This window comes from Conger conger, chromosome 9 (genome assembly GCF_963514075.1).
Source record: "Conger conger chromosome 9, fConCon1.1, whole genome shotgun sequence".
Lineage (NCBI taxonomy): Eukaryota > Metazoa > Chordata > Actinopteri > Anguilliformes > Congridae > Conger > Conger conger.
The window spans coordinates 15,460,101-15,487,793 of record NC_083768.1 but is presented as its reverse complement, the minus strand read 5'-3'; the positions used below and the strand labels follow the sequence as shown (position 1 = coordinate 15,487,793).

Here is a 27,693-nt window from a genome sequence, read left to right as displayed (position 1 = left end):
GTATGGGGTAGGGGGGTGGGGGAAGATCGTCAGAGAAGGAGAGGACGGGTGATGGATGGCGGTAGGGTGTGGTTGATGGGAAATGTAGGCATAGATGGAAATGTAGGCGGGGCAGAGCCGCTCTGGGGGAGGGAGGGTGAGACGCTCTGGGGGAGGGAGGGTGAGACGCTCTGGGGGAGGGAGGGTGAGACATAGAGATGCTCTGGGGGAGGGAGGGTGAGACATAGAGATGCTCTGGGGGAGGGAGGGTGAGGCAGAGACGCTCTGGGGGAGGGAGGGTGAGACATAGAGATGCTCTGGGGGAGGGAGGGTGAGGCAGGGGCGCTCTGGGGGAGGGAGGGTGAGGCAGAGACGCTCTGGGGGAGGGAGGGTGAGACATAGAGATGCTCTGGGGGAGGGAGGGTGAGGCAGAGACGCTCTGGGGGAGGGAGGGTGAGACCCAGAGACGCTCTGGGGGAGGGAGGGTGAGGCAGAGACGCTCTGGGGGAGGGAGGGTGAGGCAGAGACGCTCTGGGGGAGGGAGGGTGAGGCAGAGCCGCTCTGGGGGAGGGAGGGTGAGGCAGAGACGCTCTGGGGGAGGGAGGGTGAGGCAGGGGCGCTCTGGGGGAGGGCAGAATGGCGGGGAGGGCAAGAGGGCACAGACGGTTAACTCTACCAGGCCAGGGGATGCGCGGGGGTGGTGCTTCCTGGAATGTGTCAGAATGTAACAGGAAGTGTGCGACTGCTCGATGCCACAACAAAACTACTTCCTCTGTGTGTGTGCCTGCATGAAAGTGTGTGTGCACGTGTGCATCTGTGCGTGAGAAAGAGACACAGAAAACATCAGTCAATGAGATGAGATGAGAGCTTCCTCTCAAGGCATAAGGCCACAACGCATCCGCTGTGCAGCTTCGCAAGGCTCCAAAACCACAGCTCACCTGCGCTGTACACAGCAGTTCCTGTACCGTACCGTGAGCCCATACCAGGACTGTAGCTCTGGTCTCTACACTTGGTACGTAAGCACCGATACCAGTCTACCAGCGTATAGTAGTGTTGCGTCAATGCAAGGTAAAAAAACATTGTCTGTTGGACTGCGTCTGTTGGTGTAGCCATTTTATAGACACAAAAATGACTAGAGGAGCAAGAGCAAAAGCACACACGCTCCCAAACTCCCTTCACAACCCAGCACGTCCTTCAAGAGCTTTCCTTTAGGTCCACTGACAAATTCCTCAACCGACTACAGCTGCTCGTCCTCAACTGGCTTAATCAAACTTTATCAAATAAATAAATATATATGTATATCAATAAAATTATTTGTACTTTATTAAGGCTAGCATAAAGCTTGCACAAAGGCTTGCATGAATCTCTATATGTAGCTCTGTACCAGGTTAATTAACGGCAGATTGACAGGGCATGATGCAAACTCAGTTTAAATGTATTAAACTGCATTAATGTATCCTGATTAGAAGATGTGCACAACAACTGTCACAAAATGGGAGCGCCGCATCGGAAGCCGAGTACCGGACTGCATGTCGTGCTCTGACCCACCGCACGTTCATACCACACCGCACATACCGCACGCACATACCGCACGCACATACCGCACGCACGCACATACCGCACGCACATATCACACCACACGCACATATCACACCACACGCACATACCACACCACACGCACATACCACACCACACGCACATACCGCACCACACGCACATACCGCACCGCACATACCGCACGCACATACCGCACGCACATACCGCACGCACATACCACACCACACGCACATATCACACCACACGCACATACCGCACGCACATACCGCACCGCACATACCACACGCACATACCGCACGCACATATCACACCACACACACATACCGCACGCACGCACACACCGCACGCACATATCACACCGCACACATACCACACCGCACATACCACACCGCGCACATACCACACGCTCATATCACACCGCACACTCATATCACACCGCACGCACGCACATACCGCACGCACATACCACACCGCGCACATACCACACCACACGCACATACCACACACACGCACATACCACACCACACACACATACCGCACGCACATATCACACCGCACACATACCACACCGCACATACCACACCGCGCACATACCACACGCTCATATCACACCGCACACTCATATCACACCGCACGCACGCACATACCGCACGCACATACCACACCGCGCACATACCACACGCACATATCACACACACGCACATACCACACACACGCACATACCACACCACACACCGCACACACATACCACACCGCACGTACACACATACCGCACGCTCATACCACACGCACATAACACACGCACATACCACACGCACGCTCATACCACACGCACGCTCATACCACACGCACGCTCATACCACACGCACGCTCATACCACACGCTCATACCACACGCACGCACGCACATAACACACGCACGCACATAACACACCGCACGCTCATACCACACCGCACGCACACACATACCGCACACATGCACATACCACACGCACATATCACACCGCACACACCGCACGCACGTACATACCGCACACACGCACACACCGCACGCACGCAGCGCGAGGAGGCGAGGAGGACAGAGGACTTTGCGTCACTCGGTGCTGACTCACTCGCTCGCCCGCCCGCCCCGCTCCTCATTCAGCCTTCACGACTCAAAATTCCTCTCCTCCGCCGCTCGCTCCCTCGCTTTCTCTCCCTCGTTCCCTCTCTCGGACACCGTCTCCTAGCAACCGGATACACGGGCACTAAAAATAAAACTCCAGAAAAACATAACAGAAAAAGGGTGGTGGTTGGGGGGGGGGGGGGGGGTAAAAAAAAATGAACAATTAAGCCTTTCAGACTAAGAGCAGGGGGACTGAAATAGAAGAGGGGGGGAGAGGGGGAGAGGGGGACGAGTGCAACAGGTGCCCTGTGTCTTCACAGGGCTCCATCACTAGCCTCCAGCGCGTCTCTCTCAGCCCGTTATTTAATAGTTCAGTGCTGTAGGTGTGTCTCCTGGGACTGGGACACACACGCACGCACACATACGCACACACACACGCACACACACGCACACACACACACGCACAAGCACACACAAGCACAAACACACACCCCTCGCCCACAAACACGCGCGCTCACTGCCGAAAACAATAATAGGAAGCGCACATGCGTCTTCCTCTCCGCAGTAAACAACTGCAGCTTTCCTGTTGCTGGAAAAGTGGCCTGTGTTTATCTGATCTGGAGACTACAACCTGTTGCCAGCAGAGATGCTGTAGAGAGACCCAGCTCCTCTGTGTGTGTCCTTCTCCTCAGTCAGCCGCTGCATGCAGCGCCGTGAAAAAAGGTTTCGCCCCCTTCCCAATTTCCTCTATCATTGCAAATATCACACTAAATGGCTTCATGCACTTATACAAAATGTAGTTAGACAAAGGGGAAAAAGTAAATGGCTTAGCTGGTTGCGCCACCTTCAGCTGCAATAATTGCAATCAAACACTTCCTACATTTTGACAGTCTTTCACATCGCTGAGGAATAGTCGCCCACTGCTCTTTGCAGAACTGCTTTGATTTAACAAATCGGTAAGTTTTCTTTCAGGTCCTGTCGCAGCAACACCATTGGGTTCAAGTCAGGACTTTGATGAGGTTGCTTTTGTCTATTACATCATTACAAAACATTACATTCGGTCTAAAGATCTCAAACCATTCAGTGCGACGTATGCAACAACAGACGACATCAGGGCGGGGGGGAGCTGTGTGTGCGTGTGTGTGCATGTGCGTGTGTGCTTGTGTGGGTATGTATGTGCTTGTGTGTGCATGTGTGGGCATGTGTGTGCTTGTGTGTGCATGTGTGTGCTTGTGTGTGTGTGCATGTGTGTGCATGCTTGTGTGTGCATGCGTGTGCTCGTGTGTGTGCATGCGTGTGTGTGCATGCGTGTGTGTGCATGCGTGTGTGTGCATGCGTGCGTCAGTCACTCAGCTCAGCATCATCAATCATAAGCAGCCCCCTCATCGCAGTGGCTAATTACCCCCACTGCTCCAGCTCCGTTTCAGCGCCACTGTTCCCACACTGTGGGCCTGGAGACGCACGTCACCGCGGAGCGCTCCACGCACAGAAACACTGAGCAAACACACGCTTCCTGCGCCGGCGTCCCCGTTTCCCCCGGCTTAAACTGCGGGGACGGGGGCGTTTCGGTCCGGTCTCCCGGCTCTTCCGAGAGGAACTGCTCATTTCCATAAGAATTCAGCAGCGCCGTTAAGAGCGTGTGAGGCCTGTGTTTAAGGGGAGTGTGAATTAGCCACGGGTAATGCGGAGGATAATTGACTGGCGAAGGCTCACAGTGCTGAGCGGGTGGTGCTCTGGGCTCAGGCTGACTCTCAGGCTCTGTCTGAGGCAGCCATACAGGCCTCCCTCTCTCCTTCCTCCCATTCTTCCACAGGGCGATATTTATCTGGAGGAAAGGGGTCCGTCTGCACCGCGGTGCAGAAAGGGCGGGGGTGTGAGGCCTCTCCCTGTCTCACAGGTGTAGCGCTGACTGATCCCCACACGCAGCAACCAGAGCCACGCCGGGTGACCTCACCGGGTGTCATTCCAGGTGATGTCACTGCCTGTGAGTGTTCTAGAACCCCGTGGCACGTTGGTGTTCTAGAACTCCAGTTGCTTACAATTCTCAGCAGTGATGGTTACGTCAGCATTAGAATGCGGAGTTAAGAACATTCTAATTGCATACTTGTGATGTCACACCGTAAAGAGCAGCTACTGAAGGCCATTGGGCCTGGCTGCACCGCGCCCCTCAGGCTCAGCAGGGGTCACCGAAGAGGGTCTGTCCAGGCCTTCGACAGACCCATCTGCAGGCCCCCTCTCCATACTTGGGGGGGGGGGGTGGCTGGATATTGGCAGGGTCAGCACATGCAACTCTTGAAAGCAGGCGTCCCGTAAATGGATTAATTGGCCGGATGAATTGGGCTGCTCCATGGTGCATACGTGCATTAAACACGTGGCGTTTCACTTCCGTGGCGTTTCCTGGGAGACCGTAACACTCAGCTGGAAGTTGTGTAAGCGTGGTGATGTAACAGTGCGGGCAGGTCATGGGGGGGCATAGCCAGTCTATGAAGCTGGACACAATGAGGAGGGTAATAAACCCAGAAAGACACAGGATGAGAAAAAGGGCAGTACACACTCACACACTCTCTCTCTCACACAAACTCTCACACACACACTCTCACACAATTGAGTGCGGCATTACATAACTGAAGCGCATGGTGGAAGCCAGAGCGTGTGAGAGAGACAGAGAGAGAGAAAGAGATAAATAGAGAGAGAGGGAGAGAGAGAGATTCGCCGATCCTGAAGGTCACGGACAAACCGCCCGTCATCATAGGGGATGAATAGAGTTGTGGAGACGGACAGGAAGCCGACTAAAAGCCTGGCTTATAAAACACGTCTCTCCTGAATGAGGTGCAACTTTTCTCCCTGCAGCTGCAGAAGAAGCTCCATGAAAGCACCCTCAAGGATGACACACAATAACCACAACTATAAATACATCCTTCATTCAAGTAATATTTCATTATTTCCTGTTCAATTTCCACGTTGGGGCGCAACTGGGACGCCGGGCTTGAAACGCTGCGGGATCAATGCCCGAGCCGGGGCACGACTGCCACAACTCAGCACGATACTGAACCTGAACTCTCCCAGGAGGACCCAGCAGTATACAAGTACTGTATAGGCCTATATAATGTGACTTGCTCTGGGGTTCATATGTATACATGTACTATACATGGTACGTATGTTTCATCCGGACATTTCATTACATTACATTACATTCTGAAGCTTTTCCACATTTCCACAAGCTTTGTGCTTAAAAAAAAAAAAGTCACATAAGCTTACAAACCAGCTAGCCAAAAGTAACTTTCCTTTTATTTACACACACACACAAAAAAAAAAGCTTATTTATTCAGCTTAGCCGCCTTGTCACAAATAGCAACGCGGCGACGTGAGTGTACGCTCCCGAGACAGTGTTTTAGCGTCGGACACGAGTAAAACGGGTCTAATCACCGTTTACGGGCCGACGGCAGACATGTAATTCCACGGCTGGTAATAAGCAGGCTGAGCGCGGCGTGCAGGTCTGCGCGCACAGCGCCTGGCTCCAGAGAGCGGGGCGACAGCGGGCAGACGAGGGGCGCGCCCCCCAGCTCAGCGCTGCGGGAGCGGATGTGCCGGAGAGCGCAGCGTGAGGGGCGACGAACACTGTCCCCCCACCCTGTCGCCTGCCGTTTACCCTGCCGTTTACCCTGTCGCCTGCCGTTTACCCTGCCGCCTGCCGTTTACCCTGCCGTTTACCCTGTCGCCTGCCGTTTACCCTGCCGCCTGCCGTTTACCCTGCCGCCTGCCGTTTACCCTGCCGCCTGCCGTTTACCCCGTCGCCTGCCGTTTACCCCGTCGCCTGCCGTTTACCCCGTCGCCTGCCGTTTACCCCGCCGCCTGCCGTTTACCCCGCCGCCTGCCGTTTACCCCGCCGCCTGCCGTTTACCCCGCCGCCTGCCGTTTACCCCGTCGCCTGCCGTTTACCCCGTCGCCTGCCGTTTACCCCGTCGCCTGCCGTTTACCCCGCCGCCTGCCGTTTACCCCGCCGCCTGCCGTTTACCCCGCCGCCTGCCGTTTACCCCGCCGCCTGCCGTTTACCCCGCCACCTGCCGTTTACCCCGCCGCTGTTTTTTGTTTTTTTTCCTGGAAGGACGACGCAGACGGAAGTGAGACGCGTGAGTTGCATTACGTTACGTCAGATTTCATTCGGCAGACGCTTTTTTAAATCCAAAGTGTCGTGCTAAGTAGATCGTTAGAACATACAGAGCGGGTTGGATAAGCTCGAATTCACAAAGAAACTCTTGTACAGCCGTGATCATCGTTTCCAGCGCACGTGGCAAATAGGTCAGGTTGGGGATTAGGACTAACTACGGCACCTTGCCAGAAATACGAATGCAAATATGATATGAATATGAGTTCAACTGCGGCGGTGAATCACAGCGGTGGAGGGCTGTACATTGAGGCAGTCCTGCGACCACACCAAACACGGGCACTGCCGTAACGAGCCACAGGGCAGGGCCTCAGACATCACCTGCCTCCACACCGCAGGGAACCCAACGATGTTCCGGCGCTGGAGTGCCTGGGACCCGAAAGGCTGGTGGTGTAGCCACCACAAGGTCCATACACATAAGCCCTTAGGCAAGGCCCTTAACCCCGCATTGCTCCAGGGTCGCTTTGGATAAAAGCGTCAGCTAAACAGCTACGGTAATGCGAGTACATCCGTGAAGGCAACTGTCAAAAAGTTGGCCAATCTCTTCATCGGAATAAACACATAGGTCGGGCCTATTCATGAAGCAGAAGGTGTGAAAATGCGAGCAGCCAGCCAAGGTTTGAGAGCGGGCGGAAGTATAGGAGACGACTCTGACTCAAAAGACCCAAATTGGATTGTGGGTTCCAGCCGTAGGTTAGGTTGGGCCTGCCCCAAATGGAAAGCACAAAACTTTCGAAAGTCTTTTCTCCCCCTGGGCAGGAGCCTACCTTCTGATTGGCGGACATGCGTTTTTAGCCCGGGTTGCGCACACGCTGTCTTTATGCCACACGGACGGAGGCGTTAATCTAATCATCTGTGTCCATTATCAAAAATCACAAGCAAGGAACTGCCGTCACGGCACAAAAAAAAAACATCGAAAAATCATTTTGGTGGGATTAGTGCTGAAACGCGTTAGCGCTTAAGCGGGGGGATTTGAGTTTAGACTTCTGTAGAAAGGTCACATGGGACTGCGTCGGAATGAATGCGAAGCCGAGTGAAGGCACTCGAGGAGAATGAGGCGATTACTTCAGAAGCCATGGAAAATGGCTGATTTGTATACGCGAACATGATCTTGAGAGTACTTCAAAGCAGCCAAGGAAAAGAGTTGGAGGCAGTCCCCCCCCCCGTACCGAAGAGTCGAGGAACGGTTGTGGTGCCGAAGCCCTTTTTCCATCTCCAGTTTCTGCTGCTGGAGGAGTGACAGAGACGGCTAATGGTATAAACTATCGCAGACAGAGAGTGCGCTCTCCGTAATTGAAGCCACACTTCACCCAGCCGTTTCACTCCCCTTCAGCGGCTGAGTCATAGACCACACAGCCGCACGGGCGTCCCCACGGCCTCCCACCCCGACCGGCTCCGCGCAGCCATTTTGGCTCTATTGCACTCCGCGCTGACGCCATGCGCCGGCCTATGGACAGTTCAGTCCACTGAGGGTTGGAGAGAGGGTTGCTGGGAAATGTAGTCCAATGGGGAGACTCGTCGGGAATGGGGTCACGCGCCAGGTCCCTTTCCTTGTGTTATTTAACCATACTGAAACGAGAAATTCACACATGCTCTACATTTGCTGTAGGATACGAACGGAGGAGGAAGTCGGAATATTTGACAAGTGAGGTCAAAAAGTGGTTGAACTAGGGGTGTAAATGGAGGAAGATTTGTGTCCTTCAAACAGAACTCGTTCTGGCCTACAGTCAACACGAAGCAGAGAAGTGTGCCAGGAATGGACGGATGGCCAGTCAAAGGCCCGAGTGAGTAAACAGGAGGCTGCAACTGCCTGTCCATCACAGGGCTGCTTGCTGGGGTGGGACCAGGGGTTTGAGGCTCCTGACCATCCCCTCCCTGTAACAGTGTGCACAGAGGGCAGGCCTTGGACTCAGCACCCAAACTCTGCTGCAGCACTGAGGAGGGCTCAGAGCTGCAGGCAGCCAGCTGCTGTATGTGTGCCTGTGTGCGTGTGTGTGTGTGCGCCTGTGTGTGTGTATGCGCATCTGTGTGTGTGTGTGTGCGTGCGTCTGCATGTGTGTGTGAGCCTGCGTGTGTGTGTGTGTGTGTACACGTCTGCGTGTGTGTGTGTGTGTGTGTGTGTGTGTGTGTGTGTGTGTATGCGTGAGCATGCCTGAGGAGAACACAATGGTCTCAGTGTGCTTGGGGCAGCCAGGTGTGCTGGGTGCGGGCCTGGCGGGTGGGGGGGGTGATGACGGGCAGGCTGGAGGCTCTGAGCTCATTCCTCAACACTCACCACCCACCCTCCAAACAACACAACAAACATGCTGTGTGTGTGTGTGTGTGTGTGTGTGTGTGTGTGTGTGTAAAGGTCAGTTCATGACAAGACTGTATGGAGCATGAGAGCCACTCCTCGCTGAGGTCAGAGCAACAGAGACAGACGGTCAGAGGAAGTCTACAGCGAGAGAGAGAGAGAGAGAGAGAGAGAGACAGACAGGGTGGAGAGGGAAAGGAAAGGAGGAGACAGAGGACCTGGGGACAGTCAGGGGAAGTCTACAGCGAGAGAGAGAGAGAGAGAGAGAGAGAGAGAGAGAGACAGACAGGGTGGAGAGGGAAAGGACAGGAGGAGACTAGGTTCTCAGGGTGAAGAGGCGGCGGGAGATGAGTGAAAAGAAACGGTTAACAGGACAGGACACGGACTGGCCGTCTGTCACAGAGCGGCTCGGCGGATGCGTTTCTGGGCCCGCGCCAGTTTCACATGTTCAAACCGCATCTGCCGATTCTCGCGCTGACATTTCAGGGAGTTTGTTCTGTAAACAGCCACACCGTGACCAGCGCACACTATGAAAAGGCGCTAACGCATATACAGAGGCACGCTCACCCGACTTCAAATAAAAAAAACTAAATGTACCGTACATACGTGGCACACAAATACTGGTACCGAGGTCCGTTTGATCGCTGGGCGAAAAGCCGGAGACTGACGTTCGAGACAGGCGGTTATTCCAGTCCCACCACACCGTGTCCTCAAGTTTCCGTAACGGCCATTTTCACGCATGCGGTCTCACCGGAATGTTCCAGAACTTCACCGTTAAGGGGGTTACGTGTGAATGAGAGTTGGAAGAGTCGCTCTGGAAATTCGGCTGCTCAAGACCTAGCAGCATTAAAGGCATGTCGCGTTTTTAAGTCAGTGTAAAAGATTTTTAAATAAAATTAAAATAAAAAAACGTGAAAACGTGTATGCAACCTCGACTGCACTTCACCAAGACTTCCCTCCAGCAATGTTTCTTGCTGCTGTACAGAAATTACAAAGCAAATGGAGCTTGCGCACCAAGTAAATAATGCCTTAGTAATTGCATACACAGCACACAACTATCATGGGTACGCACACAAAAGCTTCTGCAGTTGCCACAGGAGCGCCGTCATATTAAAATGTAGCAGGCGAGAGATGACTTTAGCGGATAAGATTAGATTATTTTTCATTGGCAAGTTACGTAATATTATCTAGCCGCGGATTAGTAAGTTCAAAACAAAAGGAAGACGGAGATAAACATAAATAACTTTTCCCCTAGAGAAGGTTGCGCAGCTTCAAACTGCTCACAACGGCCGCAACGTAGCATCCGATAACACCCTGGCCCAGTTACCCATGCAAAACCCAACCTGCACGCCACGTCTGCAGTTTCTTCAGGAAGGTGGATATACAGTAACAGACTGTTTTCCAACACTGCATAATTATCTACCAGCTAACTCAATACCGCATACTCGCCTACCAGCTAAGTCAGTACTACATATTCACGTACGTGCAAACTAAATACTGCATACCTACCCACCTGCTAACTCTGGACACTTGCCTACCTTCTAACTCACTGGTGACCTGCTCTCAGATGCATGCCAATACACTCACGAGTATTGCCTGCATCATTGTGTTACAGTGACACACGCATACAAGCTGTTGACGTACACTACCAATATGCGCTTACCTAGAAACCATTTCTAATCTGTGCTCTCTGTGCATACGGACTATGTTAAGGCTTCAAGTGTATTCCAGCGATCGAGCACACGCAGCACATCAGGGCTGCATCACATTGTCTTTCAGCCTCCTTTACTCCACTCGCCCACTACCACTCCTCCACTCCAGCGAGAGTCTGTGGAGCAAAGGAGCGGAGTGAACGAGTGAAGCAAAGGAGTGAACGATGGGGGGGGGGGGGGGGTCGTTGAGAAAATTGGGACAAGCTTCTTTTGGCCGTCAAAACAGCCCCATCATAATTGCTATTATTTCCCGAGCCTACAAACAATCCCCACAGCCAATTACAGATCCCACACGTGGTCAGTCCATTCAAAGCTACAAAATGATTTCTATGTGTCGAGCACAAGTTTCGTCGTAGGATACAGTAGCCAGTAAAACACGAACCTGACATTGCTGTCCGCCTCGAGACACCAATTAATATGTAACCAGCAAAATTGGATCAAAGTAAAAATCTAAACAAACATAACTATTTACTGTAATCCCAGAATCCCAATGTGCCCTATCTGAACAGTTTATGTCCTTGGCTACTGTCAGTTGCATATCACATACACAAATTACACCAAAACATTTCAATAGATTAGTGAAATGTAGCCTAGCCTATATGGTGCTTCATATGAGTTATCGTTTTCCAATGTTCGGTGTTCACATAGAAAAACAAGTATTTCCCACCGTAACATCTGTAACAAATTTATTGGTAATAAATGTCATTTGGAAACGGTTGGTTAAATAAATTAATCCATGCACGTTTACATAAGCTACTGAAATAATGGTTGATGCCGGGTTTATTTAGAGTTATACTGGTTTTATGTACAAACAAATATATCAACCCGCTTCCCTGTTTTAAATAGCTGAATTTGTTTGTAGGACATGAGGCACGAAAACAAACTGACATTTCGGTTAGGATGATGCGTGATAATAACAACACGCAAATTTGGCTAAATATTTTGCATAATTGGGGGAACTCAAGTTCCCTGCCATCTCCACTTTCTGGATCTGAACAGCGCCAGGAAGGCATTCGGTCTCAATCGCATTTCACCCGTCGACCGCAGTGTTCAGAACGAAGGCCCCCAAACCAGACCGGTCCGGTCCTGAGAGAGAGGAGGGGAAGAGCGCCCAGGGAAGAGCGCCCAGGGAAGAGCGTTGGAGCGGGGAGAGGGAGAGGAAGGGCCAGCACTCTCGGCGTCTGAAAGAGCGGCTGTGAGCGGTAAAGGGGCGACTCTCATTACATTACATTAATGGCATTCGGCAGACGCTCTTATCCAGAGCGACATACAGTTGATTAGAGTAAGCAGGAGACAATCCTCCCCTGTAGCAATGCAGGGTTAAAGGCCTTGCTCAAGGGCCCAACGGCTGCGCGGATCTTATTGTGGCTACACCGGGTATCGAACCACCGACCTTGCACCGACCTTACAGGCCGCCCCGACTCTCCTGACTGAACCTCCAGACTCTTTTCCCACGGCCTCGCTCAGCCCGGGGGGGGAGGAACAGGCTCTTTCGCTCCCGCCACACCTGTGTCTGGGCAGGCTTCACCCGGCGCGGTGCGGTACAGAGCAGCCACACATTTACATGCATTTGCTTACCGCGTCCACAGCCGACACCGCTCACGTTTTTACATACCGCGCGTTCCGCCAAGCGGTTCGGGCTTAAGCCCCGGGGCGTAACGGCAGCGTGCCCCGTCTGGGACGGGAACACGCCAACCCTGCCAGTTAGCCATGAGCCCACGGCCGCGTCCTCCGCTTCACCACCGTCTCGGCTCCCACTCGGCACAGAGCGGGGGCAAGGTGACGCACAGGACGCCAGGTCTCCGGAGTCCCAGGACTTTCCGAAATCAGTGTTTTCTACAAATGTATGCGCATTCTGTTAAAAATAACCATTTATTTTGCCGAAATAGGCGAACTCACAATAACAACACAATAAATGTAGGCCGATGCCATTTGTGATTATATTCCGGCAACAGTGGCAGAAGCAGGATGAAGCGGCAGAATTGGCGAGAGGAAATAAGGTGCTACGTATGGGGCCAGTTTCCCAACCGAGATTAAGCTTAGTCCTGAGCCAAATATTTTTCTGCAGAGAATCTCCCTTCAAAATTGAATTTAGTCGAGGACCAGGCTTAATCTGCGTCCGTGAAACCGCCGCAAAATGTTCCGGTGCTCTGATCAAAGTGTATTTTTACCAAACAGGCTAATATCAAAAAGCCCAAGGAGCGATTTGTTTCAATTTACTCACGTCGAGCAAGCTAGCTAGAGCGTGGCGTCTTGTTTTCAACTTTTTATTCGAATGAATAGCTTTCTCTTTGAACGCTACCAACAGCTGTGTCAATATTATGATCAATAAACAACACAGATGTCAGACACCAAAAGACAATTGGCTCAGGGAAACGGGAGTAATTATGTTGTGGCTTAAGTCTGGGCCATGGCCTGTTGAATTCTTGTATTTTTTTGAATATCTGTATTTACAGGACAGTTGAATTTTGCTGGATTTGGGCTTTTCCCCCCATGGCACTGGAACCTGCCACGCCGCTGCGCAGCGCAGACGTTAGGGGAGCGGAGGGCTGGAGTCAGACTGGGTGACACCGCTGTGGGCCCACCCTGGCTGTTCCTCCGCACGCCCAGCCAACCCTGAGATGTTAATTTTAGCCTTCACCCCCCCACCCCCCCCCTCAGTCTGGAACTTGGGATGTGTCGAGGCGTGTGGCGACAGATCGGCTTCCCCTCACACCACCTCAGCGCTGGCCGTAGCACGGACACACACACACACACACACACACACTCTCGCACACACACTCTCGCACACACACTCTCGCACACACACTCTCGCACACACACTCTCACACACACACTCTCACACACACACACACTCAGCGCCAGGGACATTACAAACCATGGAGAAGTATTACAGCATGCCTTTATAATCCAGCAGGCATTGCTGTGCCAGGGAAGGGCCCAGACAGGCCCACTCCTCTCCATGTCTGAAGTTCTTCACTTATCACAGGTGCAAGTTACCCACTAAGGCATGCCAATCTAGTTTTTAATGACACCGTTTTATATAGATTTTATATTTCACAATGCTCTTTAACCAAATGACTCCAAAGTAACCATGTTCCTGCAAATAACAAGTGGCAGAGCAGCCCGAGTATGAAACGTTTCCTCTCTGCGTAGGAAACGAGCCTTAAACAGGTGCAGCCCTTCCACTGACTGTAATGGGATATCCTGTTGGGGCAGAAGCCTGCTGGTGATGCGCAGGGCTGTAAAGACGCCAGCAGAGCTCACTGCACCAGCCCACAGGAATACATGCACGTCCATGAAGGCTCAAAATGAGCACCTGCGACCTGCTGGTAAAGGGTGCGTGTGAGAGAGAGAGAGAGAGAGAGAGAGAGAGAGAGAGAGAGAGAGAGAGAGAGAGTGTGTGAGTGTGAGTGTGTGTGTGAGTGTGAGTGTGTGTGTGTGTGTGTGTGTGTGTGTGTGTGTGTGTGTGTGTATGTGTGTGTGTGTGTGTGTGAGAGAGAGAGAGGGTGTCTGTGTGTGTGTGAGTGAGTGAGTGAGTGAGTGAGTGAGTGAGTGAGTGAGTGAGTGTGTGAGTGTGTGTCTGTGAGAGAGTGTGTGAGTGTGTGTCTGTGAGAGAGTGTGTGAGTGTGTGTCTGTGAGAGAGTGTGTCTGTGAGAGAGTGCGTGTGAGAGAGTGTGTGTGTGTGTGTGTGAGCGGGTGAGTTGTTCAGCTGTGAGTAGGCCAGTGAGTGGGTTGGTCTGTCTGTGTGTGGAGGGCCCCATTGCAGAGCTGCAGCTCTTTACCACAGATGCCACCACACTTCAATTAGTTTGTTTTCTGGTTCTGGTCAGAGTGGCAATGCGTCATGTGCACTGCATCCACCACACCTGCCTTGCTTAGTCCGTTTGAATCGAAACCTGGTGCGCTTCCCCCCCGGTGCGGTTCTTTTGGGCAGGTGTGAATACAGCAATAGAACCCTGGTGCAGACCAAAACAACCGTACCGAGACGCTGTTGAGACTACGGTCTCGTTCCGGTTACAAACAAACTCTGGAGTTGATCATTTGTGGGGAGAACATGATCCGACCCAATTACAGCATCGTGTATTTTGGGTTAAACCGGCCGCCGTAGCGCATTATGGGATAGGGAAACGTTTTGTTTTTCTGGTGGGTCAGCGCTACAAATTTCTGTCCAATAAATGAACGACCTTAGCACACAAGTGGTTTTGGTTAGAAGTCATGGTTCACAAAAAAAATGTAAAAATAAAACCTTTTTTAAAGGTAGTGTGAAACGTAACCACACCAAACCAAAAAAGATATTTGGTTTGGACCAAATCAAGCAAACAATAGGTATTGCAAGCACCCCTTAGAGGGCTGCAATATTACAATGGGAACTTAAGTAAATGATATGGTCAGGATGTGGGCAATTAGCAACAATTCACAAAAACACACAATGCAATGTGTCTATACGGATCCTTAAACTGGTAAGGATCACCTGGAGATTACATTCTACAACCTCCATTAATGATAATGTGCAAAACAATGCAATTGTCGTACATGGACTTTAAAACCAATTATGATCATCTAAATGTTAAAAGACTGTGTGGCCATACAGAGATTCAGCATTATTCCACCTTCAAAAACAAAATTCTTGAATGTGGAGATTTTTTAATGGCCTCGATCGATGTTCTGCCTTCATATGATCCCTTTGTGTTTAACCCACCTTTCTTCACTCAGTGTTGCGTAACTTTGGCTTTGAACCCTATGCTTGAAAACATAGCTCGTGAATGACAGTATTATTACTTCTGTTACAGACTCAAACGCAGGTATGAATGCAGGATCCAACTGGCTGGCTCAGGCCAGGGACGAAGGGAAACGGTCACACAGGTTTTGATTTTCATAAAGGCCATCTTAGCAAAATCTATCGCACAGGGGCGTCACCCCAGCCCAACGGGCAAGATCGTTTATGCAAAGCGCTTACGACTTGTTTGTTGTAACAAAAGGGGTCTTCAAGCCAACAATGGAAGCAAAAATAATAATAAAATTGGAACTCATGGGACTGCTCAAGAATCTGTATTCACACTGTCCAGAAACCGTGGCAGAATACCATTAATTAACACCATTCACACCCAGCAGATAGTCAACAAAAGCAGATGTTACTTGTTGCTTTTCGTTTAGTTTAGTTGCATGTAGTATTTTTGTAGTGGGTATGATTTGTTTTTTTGTTTGCTTTTTTTAGGTTCAGGGCCATTTTTTCAGCTAAATTCGAGGACAGGCACCATAATGAGTTGGAGTTTGAGAACACGCCGTCTTCAGCTTTTGGACTCGAAAATCAAAACGGTCAAACATTTACCAGTAATCCAGAACAAACACAGTAGGGAAGAACTGGAAAAAAATGTTGTTAGAGGTTTACGAGCAGACTGGGAGCAGTCCACAAAAGAGCTGTCACAGTGTGCACGGGTGCCTGTGTGTGTGTGTGTGTGTGTGTGTGTGTGTGTGTGGCATTCTTTTTTTCCTGCTCCAGTGAAACCACATCGAAAAGCAAATTTTACCGCTTTCATGTGTCGGCTTCAAAAATGGAAAATTCCTGTGGGTGAAATGGTGGCGTTGAAACGGTGCTTGGACTCACAGCAAAGCGAAATCTGCAGTGAAACTGGGCCCAGTGTGCAGGGAATCCCCAGAGGCTCACTCGGCTCCCTCGCTGGCTGTGGCCGGGGGTCCCACAAGGTGAGCTGCGGCCTGCGGTGGGGGGGGGGAGGGGTCTGTGGACCTCTGGCCGCAGGGTCTCCCCGACCTCGTGCCTCACCGGTGACCAATCGCACACCTGCGACCTGCCTATACGGACTGGGCAGTCCTCCAGAGCAGCAGATTCCAGAGGAAAACAAACAGGAGTCTGAGGACGTGTGCGGTAGGCCCCGCCCTCCCCCAAATAAGCAAGGGCCTTTCAGAGTCGGGACCGGACTACGCTTTCAATCTGGCAGGTTGATTTGGGGGTTAAAAATTTAGGAGGGAAAAAACGTTCGCACACTGACAAGAACTCTTTTCACAGGGGCGCAAAAGCTGCTTTAGAAAAAAGTGCTTTCGAGTCCTCAAGAGGGCTCGGCGAAAGAACCGAGAGTTCCAACGTGAACATTCCGCCCGTGCGCATCAATCTCGCGCTCGGAATTGACCGCTTCGCCCGCATCTGGACTTCACGGGATCGGAGGGAAGACTGTAGCCCCATTCACGGCTGGGTTCGCAAACGCAAATGCGACCGGCGTGCTTCTGGGAAATGACCTCCAAGTGGAGAAGCGCTTCAGTGGGTCACACGGGCGAGGTGGCGATATTGAATTTTCAGGCGAATTTAACACGCCGCCGTTCCGAATGCACTAGCGGCAGAGGCTGGAAGCCGAACGCCGGCGTTTCTCTCTCAGCCGCGTACGGAGAGCCGGAGAGGCTGCCAGAGGGAGCCCTCCTGGGTGAGGATCTGGCAGCCCTCCTGGAGACAGCGCTGGCCGGTAAAACGTCACGCCCTCACCCGACCCATAAACGGCGCAGTGGTCACACAGTTTATCACTTGGCCCTCAGCCATTGCCGCTAGCAGGAATAGCCTTTTTCTTAGTGAACAAGTAGTCATCCTTCGCTCTCAAAATAGCCTCGTCTTGAAGAAAACATGAAAAATGTGAGGAACTGTTCCGACAACTAACAACGCTTTAGGACTTGGCATTTATTTATGAATAAATAAATGAATTTAAAAAAACACAATGCGGAACCAGAAATTGGTTTCGTCCGGTTTAAAAACAAAAACAAAAACACGAATCGCAGCATGCGGCTCTCTCGGTTGTTTAATTAAAGAAATTAGCCTAATTAGCAGGTTAGCGTAGACAGCGGAGGGAAGACGGGCCCAGCTGGCTCCTGAGTGTGGGCCCAGAGATGGCGACAAGCCACGCCAACAGATAGCTGCTCGCCGATACTCCGGCAACAAGAGGGGCAGTGTATCAGACCACTGCGCAGGCACGAGCAGGAATAGGTCACAGTCTTACTCAGGTTATTCCGCCAGATTCAATTTCACTCCAATGCTCCACGCTAATATGCCACAGACACCGAGTTCGGTTGTCCACCGCTGGAGTCAAAACTCACTGGCTTCGCTTCTCCCTTTTGAATGAGATCGGCCCATTATTCATTTGAAGTGCACTGTGCTTAGGGCGGCCTGTAGCGTAGTGGTTAAGGTAAAGGACTGGGACAATCATGGTTGGTGGTTCTAATCCCGGTGTAGCCACAAAGCCGTTGGGCCCTTGAGCAAGGCCCTTAACCCTGCATTGCTCCAGGGGAGGATTGTCTCCTGCTTAGTCTCATCAACTGTACGTCGCTCTGGATAAGAGCGTCTGCCAAATGCCAATAATGTAATGTAATGTAATGTGCTTACGACTTCTTATCAGCAAAACGAAATGCACTTGCTGTATGTTAGTTAGAGGACGGCACTATCAAGGACGTTTCAAGACCTTCCTCCCGGCTCCGAGATTAACAACTCACACAAACCTCACAAAGCCAGTGTGCTCATCTGGATTAGAGGTGTGAAAACGGTTAGATCTTAAGAGTGGGGGACCATGTTCTGGGGGCGAGAGACGGGCCTTTACAGACATGCCTACCGGGCACACGGCTACACATCCACCGCTTTCCCTCAATCCTCCATACAGATACAGGTTCATATGGAAACACGCAGGAGTGTGTACGGAGAGTCACTGGGGGGATGCTCACTGAAGACCAGAGCGCGGAGGGAAACAAAGTCGAAGGGGAGGAGTGAGTGAGCGAGGGGGAAAGAAAGCGAGCGAGAGAGAGATCTGGAAAACCTCACAGAAACACAGGCTATGAGCAATCTGGCTTCACGGTTTCCACAGAGCTCCTCACTTCAAGAAAGAGAGAGAAAGAAAGAGAGCATGAGAGAGAAAGAAAGAGAGCACGAGAGAGAGAGAGAGAGAGAGAGAGAGAGAGAGAGAGAGAGAGAGAGAGAGAGAGAGAGAGGTTTCATGTCCCATATAGTCTGTGTTGCGGTTTGGTCTCCAGACTCTCTGTCTTTACTTTCATTTTCCTCCAGACGCACACGCCAGACCCACAGCAGCTGACAAAAATACAGCAGCTCCTGAGCTCTGGGAGTCAGATCAGTGACAACACCACCTCCATCTTTAAACAAGTTACCCTCCTACACCACTGCCTCCATCTTTAAATCAGCTACCCTCCTACACCACTGCCTCCATCTTTAAACCAGCTACCCTCCTACACCACCGCCTCCATCTTTAAACCAGCTACCTCCTTCACCACTGCCTCCATCTCTAAACCAGCTACCCTCCTACACCACCACCTCCATCTTTAAACCAGCTACCCTCCTACACCACCACCTCCATCTTTAAACCAGCTACCCTCCTACACCATTAGCCTCCTTCACCACTGCCTCCATCTTTAAACCAGCTACCCTCCTACACCACTGCCTCCATCTTTAAACCAGCTACCCTCCTACACCATTAGCCTCCTTCACCACTGCCTCCATTTTTAAACCAGCTACCCTCCTACACCATTAGCCTCCTTCACCACTGCCTCCATCTTTAAACCAGCTACCCTCCTACACCACTGCCTCCATCTTTAAACCAGCTACCCTCCTACACCATTAGCCTCCTTCACCACTGCCTCCATCTTTAAACCAGCTACCCTCCTACACCACTGCCTCCATCTTTAAACCAGCTACCCTCCTACACCACTGCCTCCATCTTTAAACCAGCTACCCTCCTACACCACTGCCTCCATCTTTAAACCAGCTACCCTCCTACACCACTGCCTCCATCTTTAAACCAGTTACCCTCCTGTCTCCATCACTGAATTATCATCCAGCATCTCTGCTGTAAGAAGAACAGAAGAGCAGTGTTGCTCTTGGTTACATCTCTGTGGTCTTTTTGACCTCCACTTGTGGCCAGACAAGTGAACACACAGTCTGATATGCACCTGCTGCTGCCGTCAATCTCAAAGCCACAAGTGCATACAGTGCAAATACTTCAACAATGTCACACCACCAGGATATCCACCATATAACCCAGTATTCTTTCATTTCACAGACAATTTGGGCCAAACCAACTGTCAAATGAATGACACAGTGCACACTTCTGCTGAATACCATATTCACGAGTCCATCGCACCCAAAACGCATGTTGGCAAACCGAAATGATTCAAAGAGGCGGTGGCTCTGTGATTCTTTCAAATTGCAGTTATAGCAAGTGTGGCTTAAAGCCTGCCTACTAAAGCTACGGCTGTACTCGGTGACCTTGGCGTTCGTGTGACCCGTGTACACGACAGTCCTATTCCCTTCCCACACCCACTCTGTTCACACTACATTCAACTTGAAAAATGAACTGCCATCAGGAATAGAAAACACAGTATAAAAATACAAAGCCAGTCAATGTGGCGTCACCACAGAGATGGCAATCCAAATGCACACGAGTACAAGTGTTTGCGCGTGTGTGTGTGTGTGTGTGTGTGTGTGTGTGTGAGTGAGTGAGAGAGGGAGAGTAATGCAGTGCAGACAGCAGTGATTAAAGTTCTAAGCTGTAATGTGGTAGGTCTGGCCTTTAAAATAAAATGAAAACGAGTGTGTGTGTGTGCGCGCTCTGTGAGACAGTCCTAATAAATTCCTACAAATATTCATAACCTCATATCTTGGTTGCCAAAGTGCATCTGGCCCAATGATATTCTCTGACAGAAGTCCTTTAATTGATCTTTAAAGGCGTGTTTTTGGTGACATTTTGGGCCGGGGTGTTTTATCGGTAAAGCCTGTGAAATTAAGTGGAGTGTAATTAGCATAACAACTGCAGACTCGCTACAGTACGTCAGCGAGGGCATATATACATGCAGGGCTCCATTACAGCCCTGGGTTCAACAACCCAGCCCGCTTCAGCTAGCCCAACCTTTTCTCCCCCCCGTTTTATTTTTTTCTTTTATTTATTATTTTATTTTTTTCTAAATACATTTTTAAAAAACAGGGAAAAAGTTGGGCTAGCTGAAGCGGGCTGGGTTGTTGAAGCACTACAAACGGACCCTTTCTTCTCACTTCCCATCCCCCGGCCCTGTCCTTCCCACTGCACCTTTGCCTCGTTCCTTTGAACTGATAATGGGGCCAGAACACTTGGACAGGCAGGAGGAGGGGAGGGGAGGGGGGTAAAGGGGGCCAGGAGAATAAAACACAAGTGGGGCCCATTAATCCCCCAATAATCAAAGGCAGTTACATTCCCTCCAACCGAGTTCCGCAGCGGGGACCTCCACTGGTTCAGACCACACCAAAGGGCGGGCAGACGGGGGGGGGAGCAGACCCCCGATTTCCCGGCGGCCGTGCGCGGGGCCGACGCCCGCGCGGCGGGGCGCTCCACCGGCTCCGGTCCCGGCGGGAACCGCACCTGGAAAAGCTGAGCCGCGGAATCTGCGGCGGCCGTGCCATTATCAACACTCGCGCGCAGAGAGAAACCGCCCGGGGCGTCCCCCGGACGGCCTCAAATAGCACGGCCGGGCAGGCCGCCGTGAGCGCGCCCCCGCCAGGCTGAGGGCACGGCCACCGCAGCTGCAGAGCCGCCCCTCGCAGCCCTGCTCCGCACCGCTCTGACCACAGGGGGCGCTGCGCTGAAGGGAACGTGCCTGAACACAGCAGCAAAAAAAAAAAAAAAAAAAGCCTCGTTCAGATTTCTCACGTCTTTTCTCCAACTCAGGATTGGACTGAGATTACCAACAGGGAGAAACCTGATCTTTTATATGACTATGAGAGAGAAAAAAAAGGAATTAATCAATGCTCAAAGACGGGCAGGGTGGCAGTGCATTCTTGCCACCGCAAACCTCCTGTACACGACTTAAATGGCACAGTGATGAAAGTTTAAATCATGTTAAGAGTGCAACTTGGATTTCTGATCGCCAAAGAGCCAGTCGACAACAGAGCCCATTGACCTTTAACAGCCTTCTGACATTGCCTTCGGACTGATTCAGAACGGACCTGCAAATGGCCCTCAGTTAGCCCTGCTATGGGAAACAGGGACGAAAACAACCCAGTTTCAGGGGACGAATTTAGACATTCCATCATAACCAAAAAGTAGACTTTCTGGATTTTTGCACAGGGAATTTGCTGGTGTTTTCACAGAGCGCTGGACAGGTCTGTGTAGGGAGAGTAGTCACGAAAAGCTGGCTCTGCTCTCCCCTGCCTGCGCCGGAGTTATAATCATCTGCGAATGTTGTTTTTGCTACATGCAGGTACAAAAGGTGTTGGGTGCCGTTTCTCCCACGATCATTTAGAAATCGTGCAGTCTTGGCGAACGTGCTGCCAGTGCAGGACTATCAACACGCCCCCACAGTCAGTCTCTTCTCCACTTCAGTCCTATGGCTCCCTTTAAACAACCAACACTTTTTTAAGACTGCTTTATTGTGAATGACTTGAAGTTTGTTGGCCTTCCTGTGCTGAAAGCGTATTTCTCCTTGCCCACCTCCACCCACCAGCCAGCTGTCCGCTACCTCAGGTCAATCGAGCTAATGGCGTCGTCCTCCAATCAGACGGGCCTGAGAGGAGCGGACTCCACCTATGAGGACGGAGAATGTAGACTAGACTCCAGCTCCCGGCCGCTGTCACCACAATGTCCAACTCCGATGCGTCTCCAATGGCAGCAGACCCAGTTAAGTTTGGGCCATATATATTTTTTTTTTACATCCAACATCCCCCAAAGTAAATGGTGTCTTCTACATGGGCCCCAGAAGTCAAGTCTCCACAGAACCTTTCCATGGCTGCACAACAGCCACAGCTCTGTGCCATTCTGTCACCGCGTGCCCGGACTACCATTCCCAGGGTGCACTTCCATCACGGAGCGAATGACAGACCCCGACGCGTATGGGCAGTACAGCGGCCGGGGCTGCCGCGGGTGAACCCTCGCGGGAGAGCTTTGGTTTCAGGTGCTTCCAGCGTGCCTCCCGCCTTCCTCCACGTACAGCGCTGCAGCTCCAGGCCAGTGACGGTGAAGATAAGAGGGCACGAGGAATGCAGTGCGGGCAAGTGCTCTGGAGGTGTGACCGAGAGGTCAGGGGTTCACGTCACGGGCTGCGGCACTGCGGGCTAGAGTACACAGAACAGCCAAAACTGACCAAGGACACGAACACCACCGCTTTACAGGAAGAGTCGCAGGAAGAGTCTGCACTAATACCGCAGACTGCTGCACAGACAGATATGGACATTGACAAACAGGCGATACAAATGGACATCTCTCCTATAAGCAGCGGTAATCAATGAGCAAACAAAGGGGGAGAAGGGGGGCGGGGGGGGGGGGTCTCCCATGTGAATATGAATTCCACTATAGGTAAGAGTCATTGTGATCACATTTGTATTCAAAACAGTCGTACGGTCAACAATGCAAAACAATGCCTAGGAAAAAAAAAAAAAGCTTCTATTTACATTTGAGGTTGCTGCAAACCGCACCCATTCAATGTTGATTTCCCCTGCATTAGGGCTAATTCAAACAAAAGGCCAGTTGGGATGAAGGTGGCAGCCCTGCCACGGTGTGAACGACATGGCTCAGAGCACTCAATTCAGAGACACTGATAATGAGGAAGCCATGTAAGTGATCATCCTGAATGTTTCCCCTTTACTGAAACCAGAGAAAAAAAAAAAACTGCATCTTTAAAAAAATTTGTGACCAGCAAGAGCGAGTCCAATTAGTAGCCCACTATAACATGGACCAGAGGTGTTAAAAAAAACAGTTGTACCATCCCAACTTAAAATAATGAGCATTTGCAAATGTCCTTTTTTTTATTATTTTAATACAGGTTTTTTGAAATCACAAAAACCAAACAATTAGGCAAAGGCTGCAGTGTAGGCAAATCAAGCAGAAACTTATCTGGGGGCACATTAGGTCATCTGACTCTTAAAATCACTATCAGACTGGACCATTCGTTCAGCAGTACTACCAAAAAAAGCACAGGCAGCACTCCATTGTACCTGGGACTAGGTACGCCTGCCAAGTTACCCTTAGCCTCTCTATGCCCCCACTGATCAAGGCAAGATAACCCCACTGCTAATGTTAGTACAGCAGGGAGTCACTCTGTATTCATTACAATATTGTACTTAAAAAGCCATATTTCAACAGACGTTTTTTCTATGTGTGGGGGTGGGTACAGGACAAGAGCAGCGTCGGCACAACAAACTCGGCTCTCCCTCGCACACAATCACAATATGCTTTCGCGCAATTTCAAACAAATAATATCAACAGTTCCATCTGCAAAACGGTTAAGATTTTCCGTATTTATTTCAAATAAATGTAGCATTCATCACTACTAACTTAGACCCCACCACTGACACAGCAAATACTTCCACTGTAATAGTTCCCTGTGATTCGTGTCCATCACTAGAAAACCTCAATGTTGGTAAAACTCGTAAAAACTCTGCAGTAAAACACAAATCTTCCGAAAGATCATGACCCTAGTCCGCCTAATGTTGTTGTTTGTTTTGGCAGTCTCATTGATGGCTCGCTCAGTGTGGGTGAGCGCATTATCATTTCAGCATCGATGTGTGAATTCCTTTTGTGTTATTGTCAGTGAACGGGTGGCTGTGATTTGTTACTTGGGGGAGTAAAGTTATTGTTTGCACAGGATGCGTAAGTGGTCGACTGAAAAAATCGGCAGCCCAATGTAGGACATTTAGGACGAAGACAGAATTTACAAAGCGGATTGTATAACATTGCCTTAAAAATACATGTGCATATGAATTCACTGGCGACGTATTTACTTTAATGAAACCGTAGCTACTGTGAATGGATTCGATCTATGCCAATCGTGCTCAGTAGCTATCCAGTTCTACATTTCGGATTAATACAAACTTTATATTTTGAGTTTTTAAACTTCCCCGGAACAACCGCGTGTATATAAGTAGCAAAATCAAGTAAATCGAACAACAGCCGAGTTGCAAAAAAATAAAGTTTCCAAGAGGTAAACTATATTTCAGACGTACGCGGCGGGGGCGTGGGGTTTGAAGGAAAACATGATTTAAAATGAACTGAAGAGGGGGGATCTAACACTAGCTAATATGGATTCCTGATCATTCCACAACTTGTGAGCTAGACTGAAAACATAACTTCCGGAAAAGGGAGAAACTCGCGAGCTTGCTCGCAAAACCGGGAAGCTACAGGGATCAAACCACAGAACAGTATCACAGCATATGTTAGCCGGGAAACTACACATACCGACACAAAACTAGCTAGCCTAGCGTTAGCTGGCAAAGAGGTCGAAAGAGACATGAACTCGAAGCATCTTCAAATTTGATGGAAGTTTCAAAAAGTGAATTACAAATGAAAACGAACACCCCGAAAAATACGATGTTTAAAAATAATAATAACTAGCAAAGTTAGTTCCAAAACTAGCCATTCAAGCTAGCCTATGCATTTGTCACATGTAGCTAAGAGAACGCTCGCTTCCATTTTGTAGGTATGCGCATTGCCCATGTTGCTAGTTAGCAAATCAGCTAAAAGTAGACCGCTAACTACTGTAGCTAACGCTGGCAACATAATCTACCTGCCAAAACACATTGCGTTTGCAATCCAAGTGAGAGGAGGGTTATATTTTGCTAGTTAGCGAACAACTTTACAGATTAAGGTGTGGGAAGAAGTGACAACGTAGTCAAGTTACCTTCTATTAACCCCTCGCTAACTTTATGACTGTCAAAATTTGCATTTCAGTTGTTTTCCCCTTCTCGCATAATAGTCTGCAAAACTCAGTTCTAGTTAACGTTAAAGGAAAATGTTCCATGCACTCAACAGGTCAACGGTGTGCTTTCTGCTCACGACATTAGCTAGCTACGCAGTTATCTTATAACTGTTATACATTTAAGTTTATAAATTGCAGATGAGCAAACTTGAACTAACAATGCCCGAGCCAGTTGCAAGAACAGAAGAAACCCCTCCAAATCATCAACGTTTAACGTTAAATAATGTCATTTTTACGTTAGTTACATAGGTATAGCCACTAGTATGTGGTATCTAGATTAATAAACGTCAGCCTTCTTAATGAACAAATACAGCAATTTACTATTATTATTACTAAATCGTTGCCTAACCAGGCGATTGCACCATTGGGTTAATGTGTAAAATTAACGTGTATGTTAGACAGCCAGTTAACAACTTTGCAGTTAAATTAATCCAGCTAATAGCGAAGCTAACGCACATTTTATTCGAATAACGTTACCGATAAGAAACAAAAAATAATTAACTTAAGTGTCACGTTATCCAAATGCCCCATAAACTAGCTAGCCCCTTTAACGTTAACGCGAACATTAAGTGTGTGCCACAACATAGCTAGTAGCTAGCTAACTAGAAATGGAACAAAATAAACTTTTCTGATGTTGCCACAGTCTCAAGAACTCGTAACGTTAGCTAGCAACTTGCAACGCTAGCATTAACGCTACTCAAAACTCTCAAGGAATTTCCAAATTGAGTAAGTTAATTTACGTAGGCTAGCTGGTTATCCAAGTTAGCTAACGTCAGGACCACCCATTTTAAGTTAACATTTTTTTTTTTTTTTTTACCAAGTGAGCTTATAAAATAAATATCAGAAAAATTTACCCGTCTCTCCCGGGGTTTTCATGATGAATGTAGGTGGGTCAGTTGTTTCGGGAGGTGAAAGTCGGCCTCCCTCCTCCTCTCGCTTCCTCCTAGCGTATCAGCCGCAAAACTGAAACTTTTCTTTCTGTCCCCCTCTTGCGCTGGTTCGCTTCCGTTTTACTGGCTGGTTCAGATTCCCCCTCCACACTCACACTTCCCAGGCCCCCTACGGTTCCCCAGAGTTTATGTTGCTGTTGTAGTTTTCTGAAAATCTCGAGAACGCTGAACGTGGCCCTGGTCGAGGGCACAGTCACTCCGTAAAGCCGAACTTGCAGAGAAATACACGGGCTAGTGGTCCCAATGGACGACTGGGATACTGTGAATTGTGTTGTTGTTTTACCAGTTTGTACTGTGCAGTTGCGTGTAATCCCTATTCCAGTTCTTTCCTGGAATCACAACACCCAGTCGCCGAGTGAGAGAGTGAATCCCCTTTTTTCTGGTTCTCTGTTTTTGCCGACTTTTTTTCTTCTTCTTCCACTCACTCTGTACTTTCTCCTCCCCCCGTTTCTCTCTCGCCTCTCTCGGGGTGTCGTGTTTCCTTCTCTCTCTACAGCACGGGGCCGCCCACGCCGATAGGGGGGAGGAGATCACGCCCACTCGCCACGAGCCCGGCGGCCGGGAGCCATGGAGACCGCCAACGCTGTGTTGTCATTACGTCACATGCACGTCCTACACACGCCGCCGACGTGATAACAAAATGACACAATCACGCCCGATTTACGTCATTTATAAAACACACATAACACAACCTATATATTTCATGGTATTGATAAGACTTATTGTTTACTGCTCGCATTCTATGAATGATCGCAGAAAGTAATGGGCAGATAAACACAGAAAAATATTCTGAGGAGTTTGTGGTAATCATGCATATGAATCAAGGATTACAAGTAAGGTGGAACTCAAAAGGTAAACAGTAAACAATCTAGGCTACTTGCTACTTCCACCTTGGAAGAGCAAGTTGGTCACTTTTTATTGAGGCATGCTCCAAGTACTATATAATATAGACCTGCAATTGACATGGATGTTCACAATTCTGAGAGAAATGTTAGTTAATCTTCTGATACACCTCAATGGGAACACTTCTTGCATACTAAGTTTCACAACAGGCGTGTGTGTGTTCTTGTAGAATGTTCTCATATATGGGGAGGAATGACGTAGATGCAGGTGCCAGATGACATTTGTTGTTCAATTACTTTGGTTTGTAAAAATAACTGCTGAATTAATTAAGGGCATTGGAGGGCCATGGGATAGTTGTGAAGAGTTGCA

The 27,693-nt window shown here is 49.8% G+C and overlaps 1 protein-coding gene across 1 annotated transcript in view; it reads right to left on the bottom strand.

Moving 5' to 3' along the window:
- Positions 1-26,957, bottom strand: part of LOC133137777 (ETS domain-containing transcription factor ERF-like) — a 44,789-nt gene extending 17,832 nt beyond the window's left edge. Inside the window, exon 1 of the mRNA XM_061256113.1 lies at positions 26,386-26,957. Coding sequence (XP_061112097.1) covers positions 26,386-26,407 — 22 coding nt within the window. The 5' untranslated portion in view covers positions 26,408-26,957. The remainder of the gene's footprint in view (positions 1-26,385) is intronic.
- Positions 26,958-27,693: the final 736 nt, after the last annotated feature.